The 26,709-nt window shown below is 43.6% G+C and overlaps 1 protein-coding gene across 3 annotated transcripts in view; it reads left to right on the forward strand.

Annotated features, from left to right (window-relative positions):
• The window catches only part of EVA1A (eva-1 homolog A, regulator of programmed cell death), a 189,494-nt gene that overhangs the window by 43,519 nt on the left and 119,266 nt on the right, over window positions 1-26,709 (forward strand). For 2 of the 3 annotated variants that reach the window (XM_048935343.1, XM_048935344.1), the window contains exons 2-3: window positions 3,163-3,377; window positions 12,434-12,557. In XM_048935343.1, the coding sequence (XP_048791300.1) occupies window positions 3,163-3,377; window positions 12,434-12,557 (339 nt within the window). Of the gene's footprint in view, window positions 1-1,854; window positions 1,928-3,162; window positions 3,378-12,433; window positions 12,558-26,709 lie in introns of those variants that run through there. The other variant, XM_048935345.1, reaches the window with a different exon arrangement.

Below are 26,709 nucleotides of genomic sequence, written 5' to 3' on the forward strand. Positions count from 1 at the left end.
GCTGAAAACAATTTGGGTTTTGGTTTACTGAAACATGAATCAGTGGGTATAGAAGTGTCAGCATTTTCAGAAGAACTGCCAGCGAATGTAGTGCAGATGTGGCACATTTGAAGAGAAAACATTGATTCTCTGCAGCCCACTCCTTTTGCTTTTTGGAGAACATTATGTCTTTCCTGATCATGTCAGTGCCTAATTCAGTGTTTCCTAACTGTGGTCAGTGCCAGATGTTTCAGGCGCTGTGCTTTGTTCATTATTGGCCAGTCACCATCAAAGCCTTCGAGCACTTCAATACCTTCAGCTTGAACAAACTCACGGTATTACAAGACTGATGATAGAAAAGGAGAGAAGGAACTATTTCAACAAGTGATCAGCACTAATTGCAGGGATGGAAACCTTACCTGATGGTGAATTGGAGCTGTGAAAGGCATGCTGCAGAATAGCTGCTCTGACAGAATAATTGAGTATTTGGAGGAGCCAGTGCTGTCTTCACTGTGCTTTGGCTATAGTTCTTTCCCTCCCTAATAGGTCAGATTTAGGGAGAAGTCCTAATGCAATGGAGGATCAGCATGGAAAATGAGGGTTACTATTTCACGTCATATTCTGGTTTTGTTTGCTGTTTACTTTTCCTGTCCATCTTGTAGGGTTGCCTCGCTTTTGAGGGAGAGCTGATCTGATTATGTGTTATAGCATCACCCAGAACATGCGTTCACACATCTCCTGTGCAAGATTTCAGTGTTAGTGTGGATAAAAAACTATTCCTAGTCAAAGATCTAGATGAGAATGTACTGTTTTAGAATGTAAGAGGAAATTGTTGGTTATAGACTTGGGGCCAGAGAAGAGGCCCTGAGCATAATTTATTTAGTGACTAAAAATAGCCTTCAGATGCACATACAGCTCAATTTGACATTGAAATGATTCTCAGGAAGCCACGTGAATGTTCTCAAACCACAGTTTGTGCTTTCTTGTGTAAATTATCACAATGGTCTTGGAGAACATGCTGATGGACGTGAGTAAGCAGTGCACCTTGCAACAGTGAGTGCAACTAAAGAATAAGGAGAGTGGGATCCAGTTGCTGTTTGCTTACAGATGAAGTGAAACCAGAAACTTTTCTCTGAAATGCACCGTGGTAGAGCCAGAGGCAACAAAGAATCAGTAATGGCTGTTCTTAAACTTAATTGCTGTTAAGCATTGGCACAGATTGCCCAGAGAAGTTCTGAAGGTCCTGTGGAAATATTCAGAACTTCAGTGGACTAGATTCTGAGCAAGCTGATGTAAAGCGCCCCTGTTTTAAGCAAAAGATAGTACTGGATAGCTTACAGAGGTACCAGTCCAATTTATTTCATGGTTATGGCCAACTGAGAGGATGATGACATTTCTGCTGATTTTTAAAAATGCAAGTGTAAGATACATGTCAGGTTTCCTTTTAGAAATTTGTCTGGGTGTTGTTTTTCCTCTCTATTCTACTTCTAGAGAAAGAAGTACAGTAAGACAGAGACAGGATATTGTGGGATTGCTACTGACAGGCTTCTGTTGGCCAGGGTTGGGAAGGGGACTTCTGAAGTCACTGCAGAGAGTAAGAAGTCTGCAGAACAGACCCATGGCTGCTGCTGCTCTTGCACAGGCTGTAGAGTTCCATGAGCAAACATCTCTGTATCAGCACCACCGTGATTCCTCCTCAGGCTTGAGTGTGGCAAGGTTTGGGGCTGTTGGCATGTATGGTGGAAATGCTAAAAGGCACAGCTTGAAACAGTGATGGAGCACCTGGTGGGAAAGCAAGGCCAGCCCAGGGGAGCTCAGCTGCATGCAGTGTACTGAGTGACCAGAAGGGCTGGAGACAGGATCCATCCCTTCCCAGCCCTCATTTAAGGGTTGGCAGTGGTGTCACACATATCTCTGGAGATGCCTGCATTCCTGAGGCCTTCTGAAGGTAAGCAGCTTCTTTCTTTTGCTTTTGTGCCCACTGCTGATGCATTTGAGCAAGTCCTTGCTTGCTGCAATCTAGGGCCTTGCTACTCAGCTGACACTGTTGTGCTTTCCATTATGTTACACCATGGAAACCTGACTGCAATCAATCCTGTTTAGCTCAGCATAACTTTAATGAGGTTTTGTCACGCTTTGTTCTTTTTAACAAATTTATTATTATGAATAACGCTGTCTTGTAACAGACAGAAGAGATTTGATTTCTGCATATGGTTTTTCTTCTAACTTTATTGAAACTTGGTAAAAATGAGAAGGAAATAGTACGTTGCGAAGGGAGATCTAAGGTATAACTGGTGTGCCATGATGTTCTCATCCAACAAACTATAAGTACTTGCACCAGATTTACCCCTTAGCAGCTCTGAGTCTGGGTCTTTCTTACCTGTTACTGTTGTAGGGTTACAGGAAAGCTGGGGTGGGAAGGGACTGTTGTTATCTAGTCCAACCTCCTACTCAAAGCAGGATCAACTAAGAGATCAGATCAGGTTACTCAAAGCTTTATTCATGGAGATCCTGAAGTAACAGAGACTGTGGGACCTCTCTGGGCACCCTGTTCCACTGACTGACTGCCCTCGCTGTGAAAAGCTACTCCATACACATAGTCTGAAATACTCATTGCAGTTTGTGCCTGATGTTCTTCCAGCATGTGCTCCTGTGGAGGGTTTAACTCCACCTCCTCGATAACCTCCCTATACACACTGTCAGACTGCTTTTATTTTCCCCAAAAGCTGCCTTTTTCCAGCAGGTCAAGTGTTCCAGCTCCTGTTCATCTCAGTGACCCATGGCTGCGCTCACTCCAATTTATCAATGGCTGTCTTGTACTGGTGGACCAAAAGTTGCATGTAGTATCGCGATGCAGTGTAAATGATGAGTCTGGCTCAGCTGCATTTCCTGTAGTCTTGGTATTTGTACCAGTGCAAGTGGTACGAGTGTACTAAGAGGAAGCAATATAGAGATGCTTCAGATTTAAGGACATACAACACTGCTGAAGGACAAACTGCTCAACCTCTCTCTCTCAGACTCTGTCAGTGTCTATCTTCTTTTCCTGTATGTGATGATGAGTAATAAAATCTATGGCCCTCACTGTTTTAGTTGTGTTTGTTAAACTGCACTAGTTTACTAATAATTAACTTAATAATTAACTTACCTGTCACTAATGATGATTTGTGTCATGTTTTTTTGCAGGTTACATATCACAAGTACTAAAGAATTACACTGACCATGCCTGTGATGGAGAATATGTCTCCCTGAGGTGCCCTCACAGAACCACCATCAGCATCCAGTCTTCTTTCTATGGCAGAATTGTACCAAGTCACCAGATGTGTCCTTCTCGCTCTCCCCGCTCCCACGCAACTTTAATTAAGGAAGATGTTGCCTGTTCAGTTGGCACTTCACTTCAGGTATTTCATGCTAAACTGGATCTGCTCATTCTGGAGTTCTTTTCCTAGACCAGGCATTTAGTTTTCTTATGGTTCTATCAATAATAGTTCAGGCATATGATTAAAAAGGAGTATTCTGGAAGACCAGATTGTGTTTGGACTGTGTTTCAAGACTTCTTCATACTTCTCCTTCCCGATAGCTTTTTCAACACATTTAGGAGTTTCTCTGCTGTTTCTGGTTTCTGTGGCTTCTTGCTTCAGAAATGATCCTGTCTCGAGGCTTTTACTTCAGTTACGTGAAATCCAGAGGCAATCCTTGAGTTCTGTGCCTGACTCATTTGGCTCTTAGGCCGCTGTAAGTGATAATACATCACTTAAGCTTGTTATCTCCCAGTTAACCAACTCTGTCCATTTCTGTAGGGAATGCTGACTATATGTACGTGTAACTTGAGCAAATCAGAGGATTATATGGAAGGTGCCATTGTTAGTCAGCTGTCAGTAAGAGCAACAAAAATTAGAAACATTGCTGGGCTGATCTGTGATGAGTGATCTGCTCCCCAGAGCAAAAGAAAGCCCACTTCTTTCTACGTGCACACTTTGAGACTGAAAATCCGAGGCCAGAGACTTTTCTTTAGCATGCTGTGTGTTTATAGCTATGAACCAGTAGTAACTTGTAGTAAAGCTTAGAGCTAGATTAATGAACCCACAGAGCTAGTGAATAATTTCATTTATAACTCGCATAAAGGCCAGTGTTTCCCCCATCACTTCTCATTCTTTCATCCAGGGTTTTTTCTGACTGAAGGCTTTAGCAGAGTCTGCCTTCCCTTTTTTGTTTCTTTTCATGATTACATTTACTTGAAACATCATTGATACCGGTGCATATAAGCTCATCTCCTCTGAGTGAGTGGCCCACTTAAAGCAACTGGAAGAATTTGAGAGCAAGGGAGATGAAATCTTTAGATAGTGTAAACGAGAGATGGATCTCATCATCTTTCTCAGACCTGGAAAGGCTGATGCCTCTCTGAAGGGTAAGCTAGGCTCTCCACAAGCTGAATAGCAGGGTGCCTGCATCTATGTGGTGGAAATGTACATATGTAAGAAAATTGGACATAGAAAAGAAAACTAGACAATAAAATTGGATTTGTTATGTTTATTCTTGGTTATGTTGGTTGCTATAGACAGGAAAGTTAGGTTTGTATTCTGATTGGTGCTAATTTAAAAAGCCAGCTAAACCAAACCTTGCCAAATTAAGTATGCAAAATCACCATGTCTAATCAAGCCCATGACTACATACTATTACTATACTGTACATACTCTTATCTTGAGATTGGCCTGGAGTGTAAGAGACAGGTACTAATACCATTCTCCCTGAACACTACCTGTGCATACTTGTGCATAATGGTTGCTCTCTGTCCTATAAATATCCAGTTCAGACATAGAAACAATGGAAAGTTGAAAAAAGGTGTTGATTACACTGAGGCAACCAAAGCTAGTCCAGTCTTATGTGACGAGTGGCCTGGATGCTTTGCTTAATCACGCTTTTATTTGAAATGAAATACATTCCATTTAGGAGAATGTGTCCAAGATGTGAAGGCAGTGACCCCAAACTGCGTGTATGGAGATACCAGAAAAACAAAAATCAAGTTGTGTTGAAAGCCAGATATTTGTTTTGTGAACAGCCTCCTATTCCACTCTGTTTAACAGGGGAACCTAAAATTAGCACAAGACACTTGAGATGTGTTGTAGGAAGTAAGAGAGATTTGTGCTGTGTTCAAGAAGATGATTTAAAGCTGAGGGTGTAGAAATTGCCCACTCACCCTTTCATATGAGGAGCAAATATTGTGCTCTGACGCGTCATTAGACAGTCTGGTCTGGAACTGTTTCTTCTGTACCTTCTCCGTAGAGTTCTGCAGGAAATAGCTGGGATGTGCCTGAAGTGAGATACATGACACAGCTCTGCTGTCACCTTCTCCCACAGGCACTTCAGCAGTATATGAAGCAGCCCTGCAAAAGGGAGCAGCAGATTCCTTGCATGCTAACCGCAGGACACCCTCAGCACTTCCTCCCCTTTTTTTAAAAGGATAGGAAGATTTATGTGATAGAAAGCAGAGGAAAGCTGACCTCTTTGGGGCTTGAAATATTAGGTAAACTGTTCATTAGCTGCAAGACTTCCAAATCATGAGCTGAGAGTTGGTCAGAAGGTGATGGAGCTAGAGGTGTCTGTGTGTTATGGAGGGTTTTATTTTCTCCAAGCATCATAGTTTAGTGTGGCTTAATAGTGTGGTAAAGTAAAACAGAAAGAAGAAGAAAATGATTCAATTACTGTGACTTTTTGGGAAGGGTAGTGGTTACTTGTCGTGCCCAGTCTCAGGATGTTGTACAGTGCCACTGATGTAACACTGATGTAAGGCCACTGAGGTGCCCTCACCAGGAACTGGGGTCCTGCTGTACTGGTATTATAAAGACACAAAGGAAGAGCCCTTCCCTTGTCTCCAAACAACCTGTAAGATGATGATGGTCGGAGGGAAAGAGAGGGAAAAATGACAGAAAGGAAGAAAGGAATTTACACCAGACCACACTGTGGTCAGTACAGCAGGGAGAGCTCAGGGCTTGTCACATTGCACATCACATTTCCAGGATTTACAGACAATTTGAGCAGGAAAAGTTTCAGAGACTCCAGTGAATTCAAGAGCAGAATTTGGGCAACTCTTCATCAAACTGTGCTGTTTGTTTTGCAGGTGCTCGTGAGCAGTGAGTTGAGGGTGCACAGGAGGTTACTGCAGTGCCAAAGCTGCTCCTATAAAAAGCTATGGAACCTGTGCACCTTCATTCATGCACTGTGCACTGCCTGAAATACAGCTCTCTGGCAATCGTCTCCCGGCTAACGATTTGCAAATTGAAGATCTGTTTGATGCAGAGATCGCAGATATCTCTACATTGTATCTTTGACGTCTTTCCTTGGCTGAAATAGTTTATCAGAGCATTTTGAAGTGCAGTGGAAGGAGAGGTGTGACAGGCAGAGGCTCCTGTCTCCCTGAAGAGGCAGGACTGCTCCCTGAATTGTAAGCCTCCTAAAGCTTTGTTTACTGTAAATTTAAACTTTCCAAGTCATGGGGCTTCTGTCACTGCTTCCAAGACTCTGCTTGACAGTGTAATGGTTTGCTCTCAGTGATTTTTCTCCACTCTGTTTTTATGCTTTCCCTTTCCTTAATCCCATGACTTTCAGTTATGTATCCTTTTGTATTTCTTTAGCTTAGCCTTCCTTGCCCTTTGAAGTCAGCCCTCCACACGGATTAGGTTTCCCACTGTTAGGAAATGCAGGTAATGGTTAATTAGGCAGTAGTGCGTTTTTTACTAGCTCTAGTTACTGAACATAGTGCAGTTCTTTGCACATTGCTGTCTCCGGGCTCTTTTAAGGTTCTTGCAGAGGAGCTCTGGAAAATCTTGGTGCTGTTTTCTAGCATTTTAGTACCACTGCTGCCTGCACTACTCACCTTGCTGGAATTTACTTCCATAGCAGAGCTCATGCACGCCCAATTTTCAGCTATTTTTCAGTCTGGTTTGTTGGTGTATGTCACCAGTTATGTGGGTATAGTTTCCTTCTGCTAACTCCATGGTGAGCATCAGAAAGGCCATTGGGGAGTAATAAGGGAGAGCTAGTGGAGCACTGAAACATGCCATAGATCAGTGGTCAAATCCAGGGCCTCTGTGCTCTTCTTAATTTAATGAGCAGTTTGGATACGGCGCTTTGGGCAAAACTGAATTACTTTCCTGAGGAGCAGGGAAGGCTTCTTGATAATACCGTAGACAAGTGACCTGCATCTCAGCAGTACACAGTCCAGTTCCTCCTGTACTCTTTCCTTCCCTGTTGCTGATCCTTCAAATATCTTCTTGCTGCATTAATGTGCAATCTGCACATAACTGGCAGAAGGCTCTCTAAATAAGATTGCAGCATTAAAATATTAAGTCTACAGTGTGTTAGGGTAACACTAACAATCTGAGATATATAAAAGAGTGTTAAAATTCAAATAAAACGTGACATAAAGCCATTATGAAGCCATTGTGCTGTGTGTCAGCATGGAGAGAATTAATGCTGCCTTGTTTGTTCTATTTACTTCTCATTGCAAAGCTCATGGAAGAATACCAACCTATGTGTTGGTTTAATTCTACCATAGTGGCAGTGCTTGGGCTGAGTGTGACCTAGAAATGATTGATTATATTTTAATTATTGTTATCTTCTTGTGTAAAATTCTTAGTACCAACCTGTGCCCATCTTCATCTGGCACGCAGCTCTTTTCCATTCTTAAGCTCACACCCTGAATTCTTATCTTCTGCAGCATACAATTTGGAAATCATTTAGCGGGGTTCCTCTGTGCAATTTCATGCCTGAACTGATGTGACCTGAAGTCATCCTTATGTTCCTTTGATGACAGAGGCTGCGCAGAGGGAATTTGTATGTCAGAATCCCAGCTCCCATGGAATATCATCATTGGCTTCTATGGTTTAGGGTTTCACCCCGAATGTTTTAAATCTATGAGCTACTGCAAGGTACTAAGAGCTAAGATAAATTTAATTACCTTGGGTATTAAGCTCAGTTGTGGTCTATTTTAAGCATGAGCAGAAGTATTTCTTCAAGAGCGATTTGAAGAGATAAAATAAAAATGAGTGCATCCTTGGGAATAGCTGAGGACAGCCTCCTTGGGAGTAGCTGAGGACAGCCTTGTTTCAGAGCTCCCATTCAGTTCCAGATCAAACAGTTGATAACTAATGACCACAAGCAATTACTATGCTAACAAGCTCAGCAAAACAAACACAAGAAATGTGTTTCACCTGTAGTGTCCTCTTCCAAGACATGGTTTTGATCTCGAGACTGCCCTTGCTTTAGGACCTGGGTCACTGCAGTGAGATTAATCCAGGGCGTAAATCTCAGGGATTAGATTAGTGGTTCTTTTACTTGAGTTCACATTTCTTTCTCTGTTATCTCCTCCAAATCTTGCAGCCTCTTAGCTCAGTCATGGACCTCGGAATGGAATGGCTTTAAGCAGCTACAGCTTCCCTCCTGATCACTGGCTGTCAGCCCTCAGGCTTGATTTACCAATGAAAAACTATTATAAAATGGCACAACACAATTAAAGTGTCCTCCCTCCTCTTTCATGCCAGACAGGAATTTCTCCTCCACCTTCTTTTGTTGGAGTGACTTTTTTTTCTTACATAATGTATCCTACATGACTTCATTTGGTGTTACTCAGGAGTCTGCTAGCTGACTTTAGCATAAACAGCTCATTATGTGTACAGGATGGGAGCCATTTTGTGTTTCTAAAACTATTTCTATGCAAATTCATTTTGCTCATGGGCATATTTTTTTTTCTGATTGTGTATTTCTATCTTTACAAATGACAGAGAGAAAAGAATAGAATGCCTGAATTTTTCAGCCATTCATCAAATGCTTGTGAGTTTAGGATACTCTCACATCATCAAGAAAACTCACAGCCTTCCTGGGGTCAGTCTAGCTGATCGTCTCCAAATTCAGAAATGTTCGCATTTAGCCCTGCAGAGAAGGACCTGGGGGTCCTGGGTGTGAAAAACTGAGCATGAGCCAGCAGTGTGCTCATGCAGCTTGGGAATCAAATGGTGTCCTGGGCTCCATCAGCAGAGGGGTGGCCAGCAGGGACAGGGAGGTGAGGTCCCTCTCTGCTCTGCTCTTGTGAGGCCCCATCTGCAGCTCTGCGTCCAGGGCTGGGGGCTTCAGTACAAGAAAGACAGGGAGCTGTTGGAGAGGGTCCAGAGGAGCCACAGAGATGAGCAGGGGGCTGCAGCACCTCCACTACAAAGACAGGCTGAGGGAGCTGGGCTTGTTCAGCATGGAGAAAAAAAGGCTGCGGGGTGACCTCAGTGCAGCCTGCAGTACCTAAAGGGAGCCTGCAGACAGGAGGGGAGTCAGCTCTTGGAAAGGGGAGATGGCAGCAGGACAAGGGGAAATGGTTTGGAGTTGAGGGAGGGCAGATGGAGGTTGGATGTCAGGGGGAAGTTGTGTGCTGTGAGAGTGGTGAGGTGCTGGAACAGCTGCCCAGAGAGGCTGTGATGCCCCGTCCATCCCTGGAGGTGTTCAAGGCCAGGTTGGATGGGGCCCTGGGCAGCCTGGGCTGCTGTGAAATGGGGAACAATTCCTGTGATCCTGGAGAGCAAATCTGAAATCCTCTTACCTTGCATGAAATAAAACAGCCTGACTTACATGTACAAATATCAACTCAGCAGTTGGTGGCCCTGCATGGCACAGAGGGGTTGGAGCTTCTACTCCCTATGGAGTAACTCTGCAGAATTATGGCAGTTATCCAGTTATCCAGTTGAAACTGTAGATGAACGATGAAGCCAGTCAGAAGAGTCATTAATAGAAGGTGTATTCAGCCTAAATAACTTTTATCATTTTCTGCCCTCTCACAATGGCATGGATTACTTTTGCTCCTTCATTTAGGTATAAATTTCTCCTTAGGGCTGTTACTCTCAGTACCACTGAAAAGAAGCTCAGGATGTTCCTCTTACTTGGGAAATATTGAGTAAGAGTTACCACAGATCAGAGCAGGGCATGACAAAGTTTTCTGACCTAAATTATGATTCTGTGGTTCTGAAGTGGCAATTTGTGGAGCCTGAGGTTGTGAAGCAATCACCTTTGTTCTTGGTTCTGCATCTAAGGACAGATGAACATGTGTTGCTTGTTGAAGCAAAAACTTCCAAAGCAGCTTCTTGTTGGTCTCTAAATCCACTGTGCTTTTCCCACTGGTTTTAGTGGCACCTATTGCACAACACCAAGCCCCTAATAAGCAGTGGTGAAAATTCTACCCGTTGTGGTATGGAAAGGTTTGCTGACCAAAAAGCAGAGTGCTGCCTTTGAGGAGACAAAACTCCCTTGTGGGAAAGAAAACTTTCACGGTGTTCCTAATTTCCTTTAGCTGCATATCTGTGGCACTGTGTAGGTGTAAAGTCAAGGTTGAGCAGTAGTAGAAAATCTTTTCAGGTCCACTATGATTTGGAGAAGGTCTCTTACCATGTATGAAGTTCTCAAGAGTTGTTCCAGCTGTTCCTTGCCTTGTGAGATCAAAAGAGGTATCTGCATAGAGGTCTTACTTGAATTCCTTTGCAATTCTTTGGACTTTGCATTAAATTAAATTTCATATGCTTAGTTAGCTGTTAACCCTGGGAGTCCAGAAAAAGGAATATGCTGTTTCTGTGCATTTTAACATACTGGTCAAGCTAGGGGTAGTGCTTGCGGGCCCTTTCATACTGTTCACCTTTAATCCTTTCCATCCTAAGCCCTGTTTTTTTGAGATGAGATGCCTGTGTTTTATTACCTTCATGAGTGCAAAACAACAGCAGCACGTGCTTTCTGTTCTCTAGAAAAGGCTTGAATAGTCATGGATTAAAAGTTTAAAACAAAGATTGTGTAGGCACAAATTCTTGCATCACAGAATCACCCAATCACCCAATCACCCGGGTTGGAAGGGACCCCAAGGATCATGTAGTTCCAACCCCCCTGCCTAGCAGGGCCACCAAACATACACATTCAGATCAGGTTGCCCAGGACCCCGTCCAACCTGGCCTTAAACACGTCCAAGGACGGGGCATCCACAACCTCCCTGGGCAGCCCGTTCCAGGGCCTAACCACTCTCCTTGTAAAGAACTTCCCCCTAAGATGTATGAGCCTGAAAGGTGAAAACTTTAGGAAGCTGTGAGCAACTGTCAGTGAGGTGCTCCCAGACTGAACAGAAGCTGGAGCAGAAATTGCTGTTGTTTAAAGGATGATGTTCAGAGTTATAATGCTGAAGATAATAGATACTTTGTTCAGGGAGAGCTCAAAAATAGAGAACCGTTGAGGCAGAGACAAAATGGGTTTGGGAGGCATGCTGTGGCCTTTAGGTCATAGAGATGAGATTGTGGGAAAGTCCAATATCAGGGTAGGTACAAGAAAATGAAATTGAGGGGAACCTGGGAGAGCTTCTGGGAGAAGATTTTCTAGCAACTCCTTGCAAGAGGAAATTAATTGTTTTGAGACTGGAATTCATAGCTCTGAATGGCAGAGGCTGAGCAAGGTTGTGGGATTGCCTCGCTCTGCGGTCTCAAAATGCTTTGACACAGGTTCATGTGTGTCAGACAAACATTATGTTAGTGTTGGTGCTTTAGGGGCTCTAAATGAGGATATCTAAGCCATCCAGCTGGATTTAAAATGTAATTACTGCTCCACTTAATAATACTCCCTCTGCCCCACTTCTGAAGAATCATATGGTTAGAAAAAAAAAATCATTAATCTTCCTTAATGAAGTTACTTTCTAGCAGGAGACAGAATGCCTCGTCCCTGTGGATTCTGAGACAGTTTTGTGAGTGTTATGAATGGGGAGGTGGGAAGCCAGTGTTGGAGGAAAAGTAGTGTGAAAAAATGGAGATAAGGCCCAAAATACCAGTGGTAGGAGGACCCTGTGACTCACAGACCCATGGTGAGTTTAGCTAAAAGGAAAGCGAAAGTCACAGGGAGGAGAGTGTGCTTAGACAACTTACTGAAGTATCAGCATTCCCACCACAAGGACTAATTATTGGAACACCAGCTATTGCCAAAATGTTCCCTTACCAGTAAGAGAGCTTTTCTGAAACCTGTGGTTGAAACTGAATCTGCAGAGGAAGCTGAAGCAGAATGGTGTGGGCAGTGTTTGGGGCTGCTGTTAACAGTCAGGGCTGATCCGTCTCCTCCACATTGCTTTTCCTGGGACACACTGCTGGTGCTGCCTGATGCTATGATTAAACTGTATGAGTCTTCCAAAGTCTCTGCCAGCAGTCTAATGCATTCTCTTTGCATGCATGAAAGGAAAACGTGCTCACTGAAATAGTGCAAATTTTAGTTATCTGCTTCGCTGCGTAGCTCCATCAGCACCCATTGCTTTCAGCTGGTCATACGGTCATTGCTGGGGTGGCTAAGGAGGCAGGAACTGCCATGCTGTCTGTCCTTCAACTTGCCTGTATTTGATGGTTCCTTAGGGAGGTACTGAAGTGCTTTCGTTTTCTGTTCCATGTTTGTGCATCCCCCGCTGCAGAAGATGCTGGATGAGTGCCAGGACAGACGGAGCTGCCGGTTCCTTGTCAGCAGCCGGCTGTTTGGCGTAGATCCGTGCCCTGAAACAGCCAAATACCTCCTCGTGTGGTATAAGTGCAGGCCAAGTGAGTATCTCTCCATCAGATCTGCTTTTTTCCTGGTGAGACAAAAACAATTTTGTGCTTAGTCCTTGCCAGCAAGAACTTTTGATACTTTTTGTTCCCTTCCACCTTTATTTTCAGTGTAACATAATGCCTGGGTGCAGAGCATTTCCCCTCTCCCCCTCATTTGCTGCATTGCTCTTGCTGCTGCTCTGTCTCTTCCTCTCTTCCCAGCAGCCTGCAGTGAAGATTGTTTTTGCAGGTGCCAGTGGAGGTCTTCTGCCAAGACTTAGCTCATGCTGCCCTGCAATACTGCTGGCAATGAAGGGGCTGCTGCAGCTCCTATCTGGTTCCAGACTCGGTCACTGCTGCCCAGACAAGCTGTAGATACCTCATCCCTGAAGGTACCCAAGGCCATGGAACACCTGGACAGCCTGATGTGGTGAGGGGCAGCCAGCCCACAGCAGGTGTTGGATTGGATAGACTTGGAGGTTCCATCCAACCCAAACCATTCTGTGACTCTATGATCTTCTCTAAGCTAGTGGGACTCATCCCCTCTATTTCTGCCTACAGCAGCATAGGGACAGCCTGAGTGGATGAAGATTTTGGATTCAGGTGCCTAAAGTGAGCAGTTAGGGCCATAAGTCAGTGCCACACTCACCACGCCATATCATAATCTAGCTTTTAATTGCTTCCAGATCAGGCTCGAAAATATTAACCTTTTCTTTGCTTTTCTCATTAGCTGTGTTTAAATTAAATGAGGCCAGGGGGTACTAGGAGAGCAATCATGCCTGCTGCAGTGCAGTGAGGTCAGTGTGGTTTTAGACAGGGACAGCTGACACCTTGGCCAATTCCTGGCCCTGCTAGGGCAGTCAGCATGATGTGGACACTGTCCCCTCGGGTGCTCTGGCAGCAGACACATCATCCTGGAGGCAGATAGAGTCTAGCAGTGACCAAACTGTGCCACCAGATTTCATCCAGAGGAAAGATGTTGACAGCCTGTAAGTTGTTAGCCTGGATTTGAGATTTCAGCCCTTTTGATTATGTTAGTGACATGGTGCTACCATCACACCGGCAAAATTTTGGGGGGAAAAAAGATGTTTACATAGGAAAGTAAAACATAACTGATTTCAGAAAAAAATTTGAAACAACAGAAGAAATATTTAAAAACTAAGCTGCAGAAGAGAATACTTTTTGCCTCAGCATGCAGAGACCTGTGCTAAGTAAAGAGATCTGGCAGAACCTATGAGGAATTCAAATGAAAAGTTGGTAATGTAGCACCTGCATTTACTGTGGGGCTTTCTGAGTGATTGGAACATTCCCCGTTAGGTGAGAAGCACATCTCTGTGAAGCAGGAGTGATTAACAGGGTGTTCTGACAAGTCCTCATAAACCTGGGGGTTTTGTATGAAAGCTCACTTGAGAAATCTGACTATTGAGGCCAGACTGAACTTCTGAAAGTACTTCAGGATCCCATCTGTGCATAAATATTTATGGCTTGGCATTCTTTGCTAATTACAGCTATGCTAGAAAAGAAAGAGTATGTGTGTGTGTACAGAGTGAGTGATTTTCCTGAGAAAGAGAGCAGGGGAAGTTGCTTAAAAACATTTCCCCAAGACAGTTTTTTCAGGCGTTTTTCCATTTTGCAGGGCAAAATAGTAATCTGGCAGCAACACTTTGCCACTGGGCAAACCTTAATCAAACCCACTGCATTAATAACAAAGTGTAAAATACGCGAGGATCAGCCTTGCATAGAGATACCAATGCACTTTCTACCTTTCTTTGATGATTCAGAACTCTAAGCCTCAGCAGTGCTTGAGTCTGGTAACCAAGCCTTTTCACTCTGCAGAACACTCTCAGAATGTTAATGAGCAGACTGATGAAGATGGTCCATAGAACGCACAGTGCAGGACCGTGATACGACTTGCTCATCTCTTCTGAGCTACAGATGAATCCAGTGGAAGGCCTTCATGCTTAATAAGTGATCCCAAAAGCTGTGGTCCCATGAAATGTTGGTCTGCTCCAGAAAGTCTGAGCACCCGTAGTTGTAACAGTCACTGGTGTCACTGGTGACAGCTCACTGCCTGACACATGCTTTGATCCATCATTTTGTCAGAGTCAGAACATGGCTTACATTGGAAGGGGCCTGAAAGAGCGTCTGATTTAAACTCCCAGAAGATTGCAGAAGACAGATGCAATTTTTTGGCCTATGTCTCTTTTTAACAGTAGGCATGATAGTAGTGCTTTATTAAGAAGCCTCTTAAGGTCTGAACTGTATTCTAGAGATATCTTTTTTTTGTCTGTTTTTGCCTATTGAGGGAGCCTGATGTGATAACGCAACTGAAGGTAGCTGCCTTGGTTAAGTGCCCACCTAGGTAGCAGGAACATGAAGCTTTCTATATACAGATATGAGAAGAACTTTGGGAAGAGGCCTACAGAATTTGCACAGGACATTAAAAAAATATAAAGATGCCAAAGCCCTCCCACTTTTAGAACTGCACTCGAGCCTCAAAAGGTCCCTGTATAGATGCAGTTATCTAAAAACACAAAGCAGTACTGAGGTTAGTGGTGCTTACTTACACCTTTGCTGAAGAATAATAGAAGATGTAGCCATGCCTTCCAGCCACTATGACTGCAGTTATGTCTCTTGGATGTTACGGTGCCCTTGAAATCTAATGATTTCAGTGCTCAGTGGTGTTGTGGGGTTGATTCATAAGGCAAGGTTGATTCTCAGAGGCAGAATTTCAAGGAAATATGGACCAGTATATCACGCTGAAACTGAAAGCCCAGATGTTCCAAATTATGAGGCTCCAGTAAATAGGGTGTGCTGCAGTAACTGCCTGGAGTCTGCTTTCACAGTGTTTATTTGACAAGAGGTAGTGAGAAATACAATGGCTTGTGTGGTTTGGGAAGTCCTGTGCTGTCCCCAGTAATCTAATTGCTGCTTCTGAGATCTAGCCAACACTCATCTGCCTCTGGAGGGCTCAGATATATACTTGGGACAGCTTTAGCAGATCATCCTGCTACCTGCAGCCTCACTAAAGATCCCCAAAGGATCGCTACAGAATGGGCAGTGTTATTCCCAACAGTGAGACCTGGAGCTATTCAAGTGCAAGCGTTGATGTAGCCTCAAACAAGCCGTGCCACAGAGCTGCTCCGCGTATGGGAACTCCAGACAGGGTCCTGGCTCTGCTGAAGGTGAGCCAACCAGTGCTGCCCTGAGCAACTCCCAGGCCCAAATGTGATGTTCAGCACTGGCCAGGGATGATTTCCAATAGAAGGTTTGGATGTAGTCACCCTGTTTTGGAAGGTAAGGAAGTCTGTAACAGTGGCTATGAATTCTTCCGTGCCAGCTGGCCTCAGCACCAGAGACCTGGTTTAGCATTAAACGTGGAGGTTGGTGGCCCTGCATGTGGCAGGGGGTTGGAGATTCATGATCCTTGAGGTCCCATCCAACCCTGGCCATTCTGTGATTCTGTGACCTTGCACATTTAACTTATCAGGGCCGTGGTAGCCAGAGATGCACACCCAGAGCACACTGGGGCCTCGTGTCAGCTGAACACGCTGAGAATTTCAATCTCCAGGGTACCTCTCAGAATCATTAAAAAATTGCACCCAAATCCAATTACTTCTCAGGTACTGTGCCAATTTGATTAAGGCCCATTAAGTGTAATTACTGGGCAGGCTACAGGAACGCAGAATCAGAGGGAGCTGACATACTAGTTAGTTGGTCTCGCGTGAATTCCCTGTAACTGAAATCTGGATTCACCAATATTATTTAAACAATTCAGTGCTTGTTCACCTCCCCCAACCTTCACAGAAAGATCATGTGTAATTGTGAGTTAGTAAATGTTTGCTCTGTGTGCAGACCTCTGGAGGGGCAGCATTCTGATCACGGCAGGAAACAGAATCTCTGGCGCTGCTCAAGTCACACTGAGGAAATAATGTCACCTGTCTGCATCCCAGCAATGCCACCATAGCTGAGTTCACCAGAGCTGGTTGCTGCTCTGGCTGTTGTGGGAGAAGCAATCCATCTGCCTTCATGCAGCATCTGTTTGCCCATGCTGGCTTTTTGCTTCTTTGTTTTCATTTTCTATTTTAAAAGCACCTGAACAAAACCTGGACATAAATGTTTGTCTCTGCAGAGGGGTTATTTGGGATGTTTAAGTTGCTATTCACTGGTAGTGTTGTTGATAACTAAGAAGGCTTCAACCCTGTCTATATGGCTTTGGCAATGAGTGCTCCATGTTCTGCCTTTCCCTTGTCTCTTCTTCCCCTATTTGCTGCCATTGCTGTGCTGTCCTGTGTGCCCTGTCCCCTTCTGAGTGACCTGGGCTGTAGCCTCCTGCAATGCTCTGGTGACATTTCCCTCTTTCCTACCAGGCAGTTGCTATTTTAGCTTATGATTTCCAGGACTGTGGGAGAGAGAATTTCTATCTTGTTTGTTTTTTGTTTTTTTTTTTTTTTTTTCCCAAATGATAATTATTTTTATTTCATTTTAAATGCTGTATGGTGCACCTGGGTGTGATAATGGGGCTTAGTGGCTTCCCCATAATCTTTATCATTTAGCCAAGTGTAAATACAAACTGTGCTGCTCTTTCTTCTAAAGCCTAAAACCTTTTAAAGATTCAGGAAGCCTGGATTGTGACCTGCAGTCCAGTTACAGCTCAATTCCCTCTGTGACAATACAAGAACTTATTTGTGAAAGCTTTCTCAAGGCTTTGAGAAATGTGTCTGGGAAGCCTGCATTTGTTGGCAAAGGGTAAAGTGCCAGAAGTGTTTATGGGGGTAGGAGGAGAAAAGGGAGTGGAGGAGGTCATTTTGTTCTAGTTCAGGGCCTGGCCAGCTTTGATTTATGGCTGAAAATCGACCTGGACGAGTGTTTTGAAAAGAGCAGGCAGTTATTCTCCCCACCACAGATTTAATTCTATGTAAGAAGCCCAGTTAATTTGTGTGAACTGTCAATTACTGTTTTTCAAACATGGGAATGCTCATTCTGATGTTCTTGCCAAAGTCATACTCAGATTTCTCTTACCAGCACTCATGAATTGTAATTATAAAACAAATGAATTTGGAGATCAATTAGGAATTCTAACTAGATCTTCTGATAAAAATGTTGTCTTGAGTTTGGTCTCTATCGCATAGTAATAATCTCTATCAGATGGTGATGCAGCTGCTGTCCCAGACGTGCCGGCCTTTCAGTGAGGATGTGTGTTTTTTTGGTAATGGTAACTGAAAACTTTTATAAATACAGTAATACCATTACTTGTGCCAGAGCTTCTGCAGCCATCAGAGAGCTGTAGAGTCATCCTATGCATTGGCGATTCCCAGTTGCTGGTGAATTTGAAGGCTTACATGTGGGTACCTTACGTGTGTTGGAGAATTTTTGGTTCTGTGCATCACTTTTCAAATGGATTAACTGAGAATTTTGGGACGCTATGGAAGGAAGATGTAGGGAGTGAATGCGTCTCGTTTGCCTTAAAGTTTCTCTGTGATCCTTTCCTACAATACTGAACCTACTATGAGCTGCTGCTGGTTTTGCTGGACTAAGGATTACATCTTTTCTGTTGAATTCAGTGAATGCTGCCTGAAAAGCTGGGTTTTGTTATGTGTCCTTAATGCTTTCACTCTCTAGCCAAAATTTGCAGATGCTGTGAGCAAGAATGAAGGGCCATGCAAAGAGAGAGTTCTTATAGAAATTTCTGATGGGAGCAAAGAGGGATCATAGAATCATAAAATGGCCTGGGTTGAAAAGGACAATGAACATCCAGTTTCCATCCCCTGCTGTGTGCAGGGTCGCCAACCACCAGACCAGGCTGCCCAGAGCCACATCTGAATATATTCCTGGTGCCTTTAGCCTGGTGATTAATTTCAGTGCTGGGATAGGCTGGTAATTCAGCAGTTATCAATCTTTTCAGAAAAGCATTAATCTGCTTCATAAGACAGCTTTATTGGTGGCAGGAAGAGGTCACTGTATTGTTCACTGCATTGCTGTTTTGGTGGGCTAGCCTTTCCAAAGCAGTGCAATGAAGTGTGGGCTGTTAAAGTGGCACATTCTCCTGGCCAAGCCGCTGAGGCAGTAAAATAGGTCTTTTGCCTCCTGTATTCATCAACTTGCTGTTGCTTATCTGTATCAGTTCAGAACTGCTAATGCTGCGCAAGAAATTTATAAGAGCAATAAAACTTCAGGCAGCAAGTGCGGTAGCTGTGAAAAGGTGTAAATAAAGGAATGTTATAAATAACAGAGCATAGATCCATCAGCCTGTGATCTGGGTTAGAGAAATCTTAATGAGAATGATTAATATTGCTTTAGGCCTTTCAGTCATACTTCAGAAAATCAGCCCAAAGTCATTAATAGGATGAAGTGGGATGAAAAATGAGCTCTTTGCTCCCAAACGTTTTCTTTAACTCTCATCTCAGAGTGTAGTGTATAAGTTTTGATACTGCTCTCTTCTTCCTCCTCAGATAATCGTACTATTCTGTCCTACAGGAAAGTGCAGCCAAGTGTGTTTAAAGTCTACTTTGGAGATGGAACAGAGTAGTTAATTTGCAACAGTGCCAGACTTACGGAGCAGAATATAAAATGACAACTGCTTCAGACCAATGAAAGCAACAGTGGGGAAGGGCTCCTCTTAAACACTACAGATAGAATGGGTACATCAGGCCTGTAATTTTAAAGGAATCTGACAAGGTTGTTAACAGAGAGCAATCTTGTCAAAACTGCTTCAGACCTTCAGAATTCTGCAATCTTGAAATTTCAGGGTACTTTTAAGTTGGCAAACTGCCTACTTAGTATAACTCTGGGCTATCATGCAAGTTGCTTGTTTCAGTTTCAATTTCTCTTTTGCAGAAGTAGTGTTCTCCATGCCACGAAAGATAGTAAACATCAGTTTCTAAAGGTTAAATTACAGCATCTTCAAAAAAAGTTTATCAAAGGGAGTCTGAATTTAAGTGATGTTAAAAGGCATTCCTTTGAGAATGTATGAATCTGTGGCATTCTTATTTGTTTATGCTCAAAGATCACGGATGTTGAAATGAGTGAATGCACACACAGTCCACAGTTCACGTGTTTGTGGTGGAGTCAGAGGAAATGCCGTACTTGGATTCTGGAGGTCTTTGCTGTCTTGGAAAGGTCTTTACCTACTTACGCCTAAGGGAAGGCTGACTTGATTGATATGGATTTATACAAATCTAGAGATGAATGCGTAGCAGATTCACACTGATAAAGGTGAAGCCCTGGAACTCAGATATGAGGTTTTTGTAATTGAAAGTGACAGAGTTCTCTCTTTCTTACAGAAGGTATACCCTGGGTTCTGGGGGAGACAATAAATGTAAAAGCAGAAGTAAGTGTCACATGCTGTGAGGAAGGATACTGGGTGGGTATATTAAGCTGAGCAATTCATGGGCAGCTCTGTTGCACAAGCCCCTCACTACAAGAAAGACATTGAGGCCCTGGAGCGTGTCCAGAGAAGGGTAACGAAACTGGTGAGGGGTCTGGAGCACAAGTCTTATGAGGAGCGGCTGAAGGAGCTGGGATTGTTCAGTGTGGAGAAGAGGAGGCTCAGGGGAGACCTCATTGCACTCTACAACTTCCTGAAGGGAGGTTGTGGTGCAAAAGAGTCTGGCCTCTTCTCCCAGGCAAATAGTAGGACCCGAGGAAATGGCCAGAAGTTGTACCAGAGGAGGTTTAGGTTGAATATTAGGAGAAACTTTTTCTCTCAAAGGGTGGTCAGGCACTGGAATGGCTGCCCAAGGAGGTGGTGGAGTCGCCGTCCCTGGCAGTGTTCAAGAGGTGCCTGGATGAGGAGCTACGAGAGATGGTTCAGTGCTTGTGGTACTGATAGGAATGGGAGGGTGGTTGGACTGGATGATCTTGCAGGTCATTTCCAACCTTGTGATTCTGTGATTCTGTGATTCAAGGGTGCCCCTTAGTTATCGTACTGGTGTTTAATACTTTTCCTGTGTTGGACACTTTAATTCTCCCAGAAGAGACATTAACAGATACTAGCTATGCTCATCTCTTGTATGATCAACAAGATTACTGGAACTGGTTGTCCAAGGAGATTGTGAAGTCTCAGTCCTCAGAGACATTAAAATCTTGACTGGACATGGACTGAGCAACATGCTCTAGCTTACTGTAGTTTAAGCACTTACAGTAGTTTAAGCACAGAGGTTGGCCTAGACAGTCCCCAGAATGGCCTTCTGACCTGAGTGACTGTATGAATTATGGTCTGGAGTGATCACATCCCTAGAAAAGAGTTCAACTTTTCATGGTTAGGTCTTGTGTTGGCTTTTTCCATTAGGCTGACACAAAAAAATTGCAGTGTGATGACTCCTGCAATATATCTTCTTCTGCCAGAATCATAATAATTAGGTGATCACTTTCAGTCTCTGTGAAAGCTGAATTTTAACTTATGACTAAATTGCTATGTATTCCATTTGTACTATTCCACTTCCCTTTCCACTGTTGTAGCAGAAATGCTAAAAGTCACAGCTTGAAGCAGTGATGGAGCACCTGGTGGGAAAGCAAGGCCAGCCCAGGGGAGCTCAGCTGCATGCAGTGTACTGAGTGACCAGAAGGGCTGGAGACAGGATCCACCCTTCCCAGCTCTCATTTAAGAGCTGGCAGTGAGGAGAGGGGGTCCCTCTGGAGATCCCTGCATGCTTGAGGCCTTCTGAAGGTAAGCAGCTTCTTTCTTTTGCTTCTGTGCCTGCTGCTGATGCATTCAAGCAAGTCCTTGCTTGCTGCAGTCTAGGGCCTTGCTACTCTGTTGTCACTGCTGCTTTCTATCTCCCTTTCATCTCATCTTCCATCTCATTACAGTGTTACAACTGTGTATTTCAAGTTTTCGACTTCAAAACCAATCAGTATCTGACAGGTGCAGGAAGAGTGATGGAGTGCTTTGGATGTGTGCTGTCCTTAGCGCTGTTCATGTGGAGATAGTGGCTCTGTGAGGAAGAGAGTAGCCTTTATGCCCCTTTTTATAGACCAATACTATCTGCCACCAAAGGGTTAAACACAATTAAAGTAGTGTTGGTGGAGTAGTTCTACATCATGAAAAAAGCAGATCACACAAATTACCATCCGTGGTGATTTCATGCTGGTGGGCAGCACAGCTTCACCATGCTGTTCTCTCACTCCTCCTCAATGGAACAGGAGGAGAAAATACAGTGAAAAACACGTACAGGTTGAGATAAGGACAAGCAAATTTGACCTAATTGCTGTCATGGGCACAAAGGATTCAGTGTAATGGAGATTAGTGTAATTTATTGTCTACTGATAGCAAAGTAAAAACCTTCTTTTACCTCACACCTCCCTTGCAGCACAGGGGAATGGGGATTGCAGTCATCCCATAACATTTAGTCTCTGCCTCTCCTCCATGGTCTCTCTGCTCACCTCCCTCCCGTGGGCACACCGCCCTTCCCCTCCTGATCCCACCTGGGCATCCCACAGCTGCAGCCCTCCAGGCAGTGCCCAGCACAGCTCGGTACCACAGGTCCCCCTTCAGGCCCTGCTCCAGCCCTGTCCCCATGGCAGCAGCTCCCCCGGCCCTCCTGCTGCACCATGGGCTCCTCTCTACAGGCTGCTCCTGTGGGGCTGCATCCTTCTCCAGGCCACACCTACTGTAGGTGAGACCAGCTACGTTTCCTACATAACCTCTTTGTTCAGATCCCTGCTTCTGAGATTTAAATCCTTCAGGGCTTTCTGAGGAAGGCAGATTCCTCTTTCCATGTCTTTCCAGCTCTTTGATCCGGGAAATAGGTCAACTTTTATGCACTGATTATGTGAACCATGCATATTTTAATTAGCAAAATTTCATTTTTTTTCTACTGCTAGTTCTGTTTAAAAACAGTTTTAGACAAAGTAGACCTCTGGCATTAAGGCTTCCAACGCCTTGTTAGATGTACAGTCTTTGTAAGAGCTTTTACCTCTGAAGCTCTTTTGGAGCCTTAGCCAGTTGAGTTACATTTTGAGTTTCTCAATTGTGGTCATTCAGAAAATATTCATGGGCCGTAGGTGAAAATGTCCTTAAGACACTGATTTGATTTACTGCAGGTCAATATTTTGGTATTCTCATATATTCTCATATGCATTCTATTATCACAATGGTTCTTGTTTACATTGCTATTTGAGAGAGCCGTTTTTTCCATTAGAAACATTTATGATTATTTCTCTTCAATTGTTCTAGCTTTGTTATCATAATGCCATATATTGGCCTCTAAAATGTGTCTAGAAAAGCCTGCAGCTGTTCCCTCCTTGGTTTCTCTCTGTTGAATTATGTTTAAGTCAGTGTATCTGAAAACAGGCAGTAATAGAAGGGATATTATCCTTAGTAAATATCTTCATCGTGATAAATCTCTCTTGCCCTACAAGTGACTGCATGGGGATTAGAGTTGAGTAAGCATTTGCTGAATATCACTGCCACCTTTCCTAGGCCATTTAAATGTGTTTAATTTTTCAGGGTGAAACATGAAGCCCACTAATACAAATGTTTGTATTTGGACTGAATTATATCCAGTCTGTAACAGTTAGATCAGGGTTAGGGCCAGATTGTGACTGATCTGTAGGAGGCCAGTTCTACTTGAGAACAAGAGAGAAGAATGCAGATTCATTTCTAGTCACTTACGCTGCTTCAGTTCTTTTCAATATTTATATAATGCTATTATGGGTTGAAGTACCAGTAAATATATGGATGATGCTTTGCTCTGTATTGTTTTTCACATCAGTCACAGCCCTTAAAATTACCCGATGCCTGGGAGCCATCACTGTCTGGATGTAAGACAACTGGCTTTAGTTCATCCTGGCTAAGATGGAGGTGGCAGAGCTATGAAACAGAAAATACTTCCAGGGGTTTTATGTCCTACGTAACATCACTTTCTGTTTGTTTATGTAGACTTCTGTCAGGTTGCCCAGAAACACAGAGAGAACCTGTTCTCCAATGATCAAACTCATGGGAAATTTTAAGGAGTCTGAAGTAATACTGTGTGCTTCATCTGTATTTGTTCTCTTTAGTCCTTCCTTTCAAAAAAGTTGCATTTTAATCTGTGACAGCTCAGGGATCTGCGCTCTTGATAAGCCCTGCCTTGGCAGTAACTGAGTATTCATGCCCTTGGTAAGCAGCAGCTCCAGCAGACTTTCTTATGGCAGAATTCAGTGGCTCTGAGGAGGTGACATCTGTTGCAGATGGCATAGCCCTCCTGCACCACAATGCAGCATGTCAGCAGCACGTCGCCCTGCGCCAAGCCCCAAGGAGTGCGTGGTCAGCTTCACTGCCCTGGTTTAGTACTGTGAGTCACTCATCAGACAGTTTCCCCCACCAGCTCTGAATGTAATTTCCCAGAGCTGCTCTGAGAGTAAGAACTGAAAACGTGCTTTATTGTTGATTTTCTCAGCTCCTGGACTGACTCTCAGCAGAGGAGTGAATGGCATCTGGAGAAGATACAATACTCACTGCATCCAATCCCAGTGAAGTTTCCAAATCACAAGCTCTAACTTTGAACAATCAACAGAACTTATCAGGGTTCTAAGGGCCTTAAATGAGACCTCAGGACATGTAGTTAAGCAATCAGTTACACTTGTTAATTGGGAGTGGTAGCTAGTAATAAATCAGAGGAGGAAATTGAGTTACTGCCCTCTGAGAAACAAGAGCTTTGCAGGGAACCCTAGCACTTGTTCTTTAGGCATACTGGGATTTTTCTTTTTCTTAAGTCGATCTACTATTTCATATTTCAGCCAGTCAGGAGTGTTTTCTCTTTCTGTAGTACTGCTGCAACTATGTATAGCTTGCCCTATTGCACAGTTTAATGCCCTAGTGCTTTTAGCTTGAAACTATTGTTTTTTAAGTTTATTAATATCTGTTATACACTGTTAGGTGTTAACACTGTGTAATCAAATTTAAAGCTGTGATCCCATTTCCATCCCAGAAGATACAGAAGTCTTATTTAAAAATCAAACAAACTAGAGATGAAGATAACCACTCAGTATATTCAGTGTGCCATGCAGGTAATGGTGATAATGACTGCAATACCCACACAGAAAGTATGGGCGGACTGGTTCATTAGAGCAGTGTGAGGTATCCTCTCTCTCTGCATACTTTGATGTTAAAAAGAGCTTCTGTTGCTGCCTCCAGTCTGTTCTGCATGCAGAGCTGGCCGTGGGTTGAGCACTGCAGGTATTGCTGAGTATGTTCTTTTAACAGTCAGATTCTCCCATGAATGAGTTACATCTTAATTCTGCCTTCATCTACAGGGAAGAGAGCTGGATAAGAAGGTGTTTCCCTGCTCCATAAATCTTTTGAATGTCTGAAAGTTTTCTGGTGGTGGCATGAAAGATAGAATTTTTCAAAGATTTTTATACGAAGCTGGAGGGGAAGAAGGAAGATGAGATACCCAAATAACTGGTGTGTGGGTTTAAGTTTGTCATCTGGTCTGTGAGGGTCTGGGCCACAGCTTCTACTCTCTGGGTGGTTGCTCTGATTGTCAGGTAATAGGATATTTTGAAGGGGCTGTTTTTTAGCTTTGGGTTGGAATTTCCATGTTGAGCATAAGCAGTCACTTGGACACTTCTTTTCAATCAGTACGTGTGTGTTTTGGTGTAATGTGTTTCCTTCATGTAGTTTCTTCTGAAAAAACTGATCCTACTGTTAGCAGGGGTTGAACCAGATTGTGTTCCAAGAAGCCTTCCAACCTGAATTCATCTGTGATTCAACTTTTGTGGAGCATTTCTGTCTAGCTCCCATTAGGAATAAATGATTCCTGGGCCAGTAGTTGCAGTACAGTAAAAACTGTTGAATTATGTCACATCTCCCATGATGCAAAAAGACTTAAGTCACATAATCGTGGAATTGCAGGGATTGGAAGGGACCTCAAGAGATCATCAAGTCCGACCCCCTGCAAAGCAGGTTCCTTCCCTACAGCGGGTTGCTCAGGACGGTGTCCAGGAGGGTCTTGAATATCTCCATAGAAGGAGACTCCACAGCCATTCTGGGCAGCCTGTTCCAGTGCTGTCACTCTGATGGTGAAGAAGTTGTTCCTTGCATTAATATGGAACTTCCTGTGTTCCAGGTTCTGCCCATTGCCCCTCGTCCTACTGTTGCTCACCACTGAAAAGAGTCCATCCCTATTGACTTTGCTCCCACACTTTAGGTGTGGATGAGACAACGATGAGATCTCTCAGCCTTCTCTTCTCCAGGCTGAACAATCCCGTCTCTCAGCCTTTCCACATATAGGAGATTCCCCAGGCCCTTCATCATCTTTGTCACCTTCTGCTGGACTATTTCTAGGAGATTCCTGTCTTTTTTGAACTGGCAGCCCAGAACTGGACACAGTATTTGAGATGTGCATTAAATTAACTAAATATTAAGTATTAAACTGTAATGAAAATATCTTGTGTTCTCATTTATTATGTTTTATAAATATGGACTTAGCAGAAGTCTTTGTCTATCTGTATATATAGATATATCTATTTGTGATATCACACATAGGGACAACTATCATGTCTGTACTATACACAGGGCCCGGGACAGTTGCTGGCGCTGGCTGATTATGATTTACACTCTTTAGTTGTTAGCATGCTCTGTGGCACGGCTTTGATCTGCAGCAGTCAGCAGCATTAAGATGATTGATTATGCTTTGGAGGTTACTGTGGATCAGGGACATAAGTAATGGGAATGACTTCCCATTAAGTCATTCAGATGCAACACCTTGCAGTAGGGAAGAAAGGAGTTCAGCTGTGTGAATGCCAACTGAATTATATCAGTTGGCTTTGAGGCTGGAGAGTAGTCTTTGACCTGTTGTGACTACATTTCTAACGGTAAATAATGCAGTCAAGTGGAAAGTAAGTCACTCTACTGAGACTGGGGGAGTTGGTATCAGCTGGGTTGATCTGAAGCATGCATATTGGTTTTCTTTCTCTCTATCTTGCATGCTTATAGATGTCTAGCTATTAAGACTCAGCTCTTCAGATTAGTGTTATCTTCTGTGGTGTTTTAGCAGACATGCTTGGGGAGGGCCTGTTCTAGGTTGGGACCTCTAGGGGTTCCCATAATACAGATAATAGTAAAGAGAAGGGAATGATGAGATTTCTTGTGAAATAATTGCTTAGTCGTTATGGCAGATGTAAACTGAGTTCTTTTGTGTGCTGCGGTCTTAGAAAAGCGACGGTATATTTTATGGCT

This window comes from Lagopus muta, chromosome 2 (genome assembly GCF_023343835.1).
Source record: "Lagopus muta isolate bLagMut1 chromosome 2, bLagMut1 primary, whole genome shotgun sequence".
NCBI classification, from domain to species: Eukaryota; Metazoa; Chordata; class Aves; order Galliformes; family Phasianidae; genus Lagopus; species Lagopus muta.